The 7,102-nt window shown below is 48.6% G+C and overlaps 1 protein-coding gene across 1 annotated transcript in view; it reads left to right on the top strand.

Moving 5' to 3' along the window:
- LOC126540891 (kelch-like protein 10) overlaps positions 1–6,868 on the top strand; it is a 30,850-nt gene extending 23,982 nt beyond the window's left edge. Inside the window, exons 7-8 of the mRNA XM_050187714.3 lie at positions 4,606–4,938; positions 6,292–6,868. Coding sequence (XP_050043671.2) covers positions 4,606–4,938; positions 6,292–6,573 — 615 coding nt within the window. The 3' untranslated portion in view covers positions 6,574–6,868. The remainder of the gene's footprint in view (positions 1–4,605; positions 4,939–6,291) is intronic.
- Positions 6,869–7,102: the final 234 nt, after the last annotated feature.

Here is a 7,102-nt window from a genome sequence, read left to right as displayed (position 1 = left end):
CCCTTCCTCCTTGTGCAGTGCGGTTGAGGTGTCCTCTATTGAGAAACAGTTACCACGCTGCACTTAGCTCCACGTTTCACCCCCCAATAAAGGGTCTCTCTCTCTCAGCAGGTACTTGTCTTTTACCGGCATTCGCCAGCAACGCAACCGAGGGAGGCGCCACTGCCATGTCTGTCTCGTCGGTCAGCGGGAGACTAGCAGGCGGCCAGGGTTGCCTTAACAACCATTGCAACCACGCTGGCGAGCGCACACTACCCTCGAACGAACCACTACTCCGCGGTTGCGCTCGTTGCAGACGATGGGTTCGCTTTGCATATGATTGACAACCTGCGTGACGAGAGAGAAATAAACTTTTATTATCTGAAACGGTGATCGGACTCAGGACTCTTAGGTTGGAGGATTCCTTATTTCAGGAACACACTGCCTCCTTGGCCCGGGCCCGGACCTTGGCCTGGACCTTGACTGCGTTGCTTGTCAAGGTCCTCAGAGGAAAGCTTGGCCTTCCACGTTTCAGTGTTCAGTTCAGTTGCGTTCAGTTCAGTTGCGTTCAGTTCAGATGCGTTCAGTTGGGGTGCTCGTCTTGTGCTTCGATGAGGCATTCTATTTTGGAATGGGGTTGTGTATTTGTCACGTAGGGGGGCACTCCTGGACCATGTGTTGCGGGGTGTCTTGTCGTAGCAGTGGGTGCATGTGCACTAGTAGTGCGTAAGATAGAGTCCGTGCATTCCGTGTACATAGGTAGTTGTTTGTAAGTGGCGGAGAATGACCATTTCCTCTTTGTTCAGGTACCTGTGTGGTGAAGGGTACGTTCTCCTGCTGAGTAGATGGTGTTGCAGAAGCTCCAAGTAGCTTAGGGCGATGTCATCAGCATCTGTGGCCAGACTGTTGTGAGATAGCAGGAAAGCCCGGCTGGTATGCTCGTGGAAAGCGGCGTGTGCCGCCTAATTTCCGGTCATGCTCTGATGGCCTGGAATCCAGTTGATGTGCTTGTCGGGGAGCGGGGCGCGCGCGATGGGATCTCAAAGCATCTTGAGTGCGGTTTCTGATATGCCTCCTTTTTTATAGTTATGAGCCGCTGCTTGGGGGTCAGTGAGGAATACTGCTACTTGAAAGCGAGTTCTCACCAGAGCGATTACAGTTTCCTCTTCGGTCTCGGCCCCTGTTGCCCAGATGGTGACAGCTGCGAGTTATTTGCCTTAGTGATCAGTCACGCTTATGGCAAAGGTGTTTCGTTTAACATAGCAGGCAACATCGTTGTCGCGTATCAGGGTCTCTCGCGTGTTACTTGCTGAGTGCGCGGATTCTGCTTTGCCTACTCTCCTTATGGTAAGTCGGGTGCACATTGCGCGGGATATGTGCAACACCGATACACTTCCGGAGTGGTGCGAGTGGGATTCTTCCTTTCTGGTCTGTTGTATCCCTGTAGCTTTCACTGTAGTTTAGGTAACGCACAACTGCACGTTCCGTTGGCGTAAGTTTTAGCCGCTCTAATTGCCTGATTTTATGAACTTCGGCGAGGTTCTCCCTCGCATTCTGGACGCTGAGCCTGAGCAGTTTCTCCGTTTGTACCACGGGCCGAGGCTACCTTGATTGCCTTTCGAATGACAATACTGAGCTTCTTGATTTCAGCCGGCTTGAGTGTCAAGTAGGGAGTTCCGCCTGTGTACGTAACGACAACAAAATTTGTGATCTCGCCTACCAGGATGTGTAACAGAGAAAGGCGGTCTACTTGGTGGTCGATATTTGAATGCATAATGCAACCGCGCAAACGACAGCGGACGAAGCACCTGAGTTGAAGTTCCGCGCTTGTCCAGTGTGTTTCCTTCTTCGTCCGTTGTCGTTTGCGCGGTTACAATATGCATTCAAATGCCCACCAGGGATGACGACAGCCAACCTCCGGCCAATGGCGTTCGTGAAAGTAAACCGGCTCCAAAGCGAAACGTTACAGAATACCGCCTCTGTATTGGCCGGAGTTGAATGAATAAAATACATGAAAGGGCCCAGAATTCAGGTTGATGCAGTGGTCCGGCTCATTTACGATCTAATAAGAAAAATTCAAATTTTCTAGGTTCATTTCTGACAGCCATTCACAGGTGCGGACGTGCTAACTTCAACTGAAACATATGAAGAGAAAGCATTTGCGGTCATGAAGCGCAGCTTTTGAGGAATATAAACCGCAAGGCATGCCTCAGATTTTGGTAGCTTTGGGAGAGCTTGTCATGACATAGTATATGGAAAACAAATTGAATGCAGCATCATAGCTGAAAGGGGAAGTGAAGTTGTAAGGTGATTGAACTTCTATGAAAGACAATCACTCCCTGGGCGAGTTGAGGGTGAGAATAGGTTGTATTAACCGCATAACTTATTGGGACAGCCACGCTGGAGCGATAACGTTTGTTTGACGCAAGCTTTAGTTTGAATCGCCTTGCCATTTTTTTAGTGCATGCATAGTCCATCCATCTGGCAGCCTCTGCACGTTTTTTTCTTCTGCGCTTTCAAATCCACTTCGTTCAATAATTTCTCCGGGGCGCGGCATGGCGCTGCGAAGGCGGGCGAGCCCCCGTCTCATTCCATGCCGTTCTCTTGAAGTATCGAAATTTACAGGGCGCGAGCGCGACGTAGCGCTCCGCTGCGTGCTGAAGGCGTAATCATTGCGCACGGCACTCTCTCGCGTCACCCACCGGGTGAGGCGAGCAGGAAGAGCGTCAGACTTTAGGCTGCACTACCTTCGGGATCGAACTACATTTTAGACTGCACTATCTTCGGGTTTGGCAGATATACTCCATACAGGCCTAATGCAAACGTACGTACCCCATAATGAAAAGTGGTGGGGGTAACTAACCAAGGAAGACATTGTCTACAAGAAACCTTGGAGTCGATTTATGTGTCGTAGAAAATGCCTGAGGTGTAAGCGAACAAAAAATATATTGGATTGAGCGTCATGGAAGACATCTAGCATTTATCTAGATTGTTTCTTCAGAACGCAGCACAGCCAGGAAACTGGTCAGGAAGTTGACACTTATCAGGACTGTAGCAAAAAGAATCATAATATAGCTCGCGTATATTTACAAATGCTAGCGCGCAACGAAGAATAAAAAAAAATAATTTACGCATGTTCGAGGAAAATCTCAGAATGTTTCCTAACCCTTAAACAGTAAGCGGCGAGGCAGTGGCCTATTAATGACTTTTCAAACGTATGGTATTGTTGATGAAAAAAAAAAAAACGTCTCTTGAAATGACAACTCATTTTCTGACTGCAGGACAGAGTTACGGGCACAAATTTTTGCGTGACTATGCGGCAGTTTTACAAAAGCAGGAGAGTCTATCATTATACACAACTAGATAACCTTTCTACCGCTGGGACCCCATGAAAGCTAAACGCTGCAGTATTTGCTGCAAGGTGCTTTTGCTGGCTCAGGACACCCCTCCACAGCAAGAACCGCCATGACGGGCTTATCTGGTAGCAACTGCCATGGCTCTTTGGTAAACTCACCCTCTCTAAAGAAAGTTATCTGGCCGTAGACGCACTAACAGATAATATTTTTACAGGACCGACAAGCTGGACGAGTTGAATTGAGAGCATCGTCAAAGAAACAGCACAAATTTTGAATGATGTACAAGAATATATATTTTTTTCTTACTAAGCCGTAGGCTGTGGATATTAAGGTTAATGTTTCAGACCAAGAAAATGAAAGGTTACGGCGCATCGATTGAAAACAAGAGAGTTTGGTTTATAGCTTGTTTTAGTTATGGATCGCACGCACGAGGAAGGAACGACAGGATCTGACGCGGGAGAGTTGCAGTTGAAGCGAAACTGTTAACTGTAGCGGTAAGGTTTCTCGCGTCAATAGCGGGTGCATCCAACTTTACTATTCTGGAGGCATTAGCCCAGGTTTGGTCTGAGATCGAAAATATTATTATGTCACTTGTGAAAGGTGCAATTCTTGCTAAACGCGTATTCGACGAATGGCCAACAACCCTGTTTCTGAAAAAAAAATAATGTACAAATCGGCGTGATGACTGAACACCGAGCGTGAGCAGAAAACAAAACGGAAGTCCTCGTTGTGTCTGCTTCTTGCCATGCGTCTTCGCACTGTTTTTTTCTCTTGTTTTTAGAATAAGGCGTACCAACGCCCAAGTGAACCACATCACGGACCGACAGCGCCAACTCATGTCCCCCGGAGACCCCATGAATGCTTTCCGGCCGAGATTTGCCATGGTAGCATTAGTTGTCGCGTATGGTTTTCTGAATGTCTTGTGTTTATGCGTCTATGCGTTACGATGGTCTACATCTTTACTTCAACCCGCAAAACGGGCAAAGGGAGTATAGCGTGACTAAATGCGTAAATAAACAGGAAACGTATCGTCGTCGCCATGGTTGCATGACTGCAAAGGAAATACTAACCTGTAACTGGCGCAGTATTCATCTAAGGGCGAAACTCGCAATGCATTATCAGTGTCCCTGAACAAGTTAACTCGTCTCGATGTCATGCTACCACTGGACTAACCCCGTTTGTTGACCAACGTCAACTAATGGAAGGTTATCGGCACGTGTTTTTTTCTTAAGCCCGATCCGATATACCTCCGCGAATTGCCGCCTCGCAGTGGACGATGATCGCCCCCATGCACATGCAACGCAGCGACGCGTGCGCCACCACTCACGACGGCTACGTGTACGTGACGGGAGGCTTCAGCGGCAACGAGTGCCTCAGCTCGGCCGAGCGGTACGACCCGACGACCGACCAGTGGACAGCCATCGCGAGCATGCGCTACCGACGCAGCGGTGTCGGTTGCGTCGGCTTTCGCGACTGCGTCTACGCGATCGGCGGCTTCAACGGCACCAGCAGGCTGTTCTCGGCCGAGAAGTACAACCCGGACACCAACACGTGGACCAGCCTGCCCAACATGTACACGCCCAGGAGCAACTTCGCCGTGGCCGTAGGTGGCTTATTGCTGTGCCCTTGCTTTTCAAGAGTAACAGTGAGATGTGGAATAGCGGAGAGAAATTTCGTCTTTCCGGCTTCAAAGAATGCAGCGTGGGAGCGAGTCACCGAACGAGCTCTGCCGACATCGAAGCGGTGCAGACTCGGCTTGTGTGTGAAAAGGCGGTCTTTCACGAATGCCTGTTCGCACAGAAAACTAAGTAGAATGTGAATCGAGAGGACTGAATAGATCCGGGATTTTCGAAGTTTGTCTCTATTTAGCGGTCGTAAAGGTAGCGTCGAGGAGTGGAAATGAAAGGGTGTGAAAAGTGGTTTAGAATTCGAGAACTGTTATGCCTAACAATGCAGGGTCAGACCCCAACGACGGATTTTTCCATTTCATCGCGGATGGTGCAGAAGAGTGGCTGTCATGTTTTTCTCTGGAAATATGAATATTCTCATAGGCGCACTTCTGTTTATGCGATAATGCATGAATTTTAATTGTTGCACAAGGATGTTGCACAAGTATACCTCATCAGTGGCACACTTTCGATGCATGCAAAATATGAAACTCAAAAATGACACTGTGACGTAGATTGACTTGTTCCTGCTGTGCTTTTAATTTTTTTTTTGAGTGGGGCGGGAGGGGGAGTTTCTTCCAAACTTAAAGGCTAACTGAAGCGAAATTTTTATCGATGTAAAAAATTATGGTTTCAGGTAGTGTAGCTTCACAGTAGCCGCCATGCAAGGTTTCACTTCTTCACTTCTGAAATAAGAGTGCATGCGTTGCGTTGGACTCGCAAAAGTCACATGACACATGACACATGACTTAGAGCGCTCGGCTTCTCGGCAGGGCCTCAGAGATTTGCCATTTCTGGCGGCTTTCCGCGGTGAGCTGAAAAAGTTCGCGGACGACTTTATGCGGTGCACGCGTCGCCTGCTTCGGTCCTATATAAAAGCTGCTAGTAAAGAACTTAGGCGATTACGAACCCTGCAGTTCTACCAGAATTGCTTCCGTAGTAGTACTACCAATTTATAACGAGCTTAGCCAAAGTGAAATTCTGTTGCAGTTGGCCTTTACGTCTCGCCGTTTGTTTTTACTGACGCGGAATCTGTGTTGCCTCCTGAGAGCCGAGCTCCGTTTCACTGTCCAATGTGAGTAGAGCCATAAAAGAAGCAGCATAAGTTAACCCCCAGTATAACAACTTGTGATATTGGTTGCAGTGTTACATGAACCTCTAGCAACCGCTAATTAGTTGAATAGCTTTTATTCCTCGGTGATGAGTGTTTCATTTTGTTCTTTTGGCTAAATTAGGGCACGCACTAGCCCTTTCACAAATCACGTCGCACATGTTTTTGTCCATTGCAGATAATCGACAACCTGGTGTTCGCCATCGGCGGCTTCAACGGCGAGAGCACCACCAACCTGGTCGAGTGCTACGACCCGAGCACCGACCAGTGGTGCGAGGCCACGGACATGAACGAAACGCGGTCGGCTCTCGCCGCCTGCGTCATTTCCGGCCTGCCCAACATCCGAGACTACGTCCACCAGCACCGCGACAACTTGATGGAGGAGAAGCGGCTGAAGATGCTCGACATCCTCAAACATCACTCGCGCCAGCTGAACGGCGAGGACGATTCGCTCATGTGACGATGGCACGAAGCGGAAGCGCTCAATCGAAATCGCATTCGTGCGGTCGATAAGAATTGCTGAAATCTAACGAGCCAGCATGTAGTCACGTGCCTGGATACGTGACAGGAACAGCGCGAGTTTCGGGCATCGAGTAGTCCCCCCATAGTAGAAGGACGTGAAGCTGCATGATTCCTCGGGTGGATGTTGACAGTGTGGCTTTCCTTAATATTTCTCTTGCGGAAATTTTTCAGGTCGGCGGTAATCTTCATGGTGCTGTGTATGCACGGCAACTAAAATTTTCGCTTCAACAGCATTTACAGCTGTGATTACGGCAGTGCTTCTTTGGTGGGGTCAGTGAACGCCTCGCTTTTTAAATCGTTCATCTGTCGATGGCGTTTGAATTTATTCCCGTGAGATGCTTGTATAGTTGCTGGTGTGCAGGCGCCTAATGGCGAAATCCTCGCCTTAAATCTGTTTGGTGATAGTGCTCTCTAATTCAGCAGGAGAGGGCCACTTTAGTTCGTACACCCCTTATAATAAATTCGCG

The sequence above is a fragment of the Dermacentor andersoni genome, chromosome 2 (genome assembly GCF_023375885.2).
Source record: "Dermacentor andersoni chromosome 2, qqDerAnde1_hic_scaffold, whole genome shotgun sequence".
NCBI classification, from domain to species: domain Eukaryota; kingdom Metazoa; phylum Arthropoda; class Arachnida; order Ixodida; family Ixodidae; genus Dermacentor; species Dermacentor andersoni.
The sequence above is the reverse complement of the archived record's forward strand: the minus strand, read 5'-3'. Positions and strand labels throughout refer to the sequence as shown.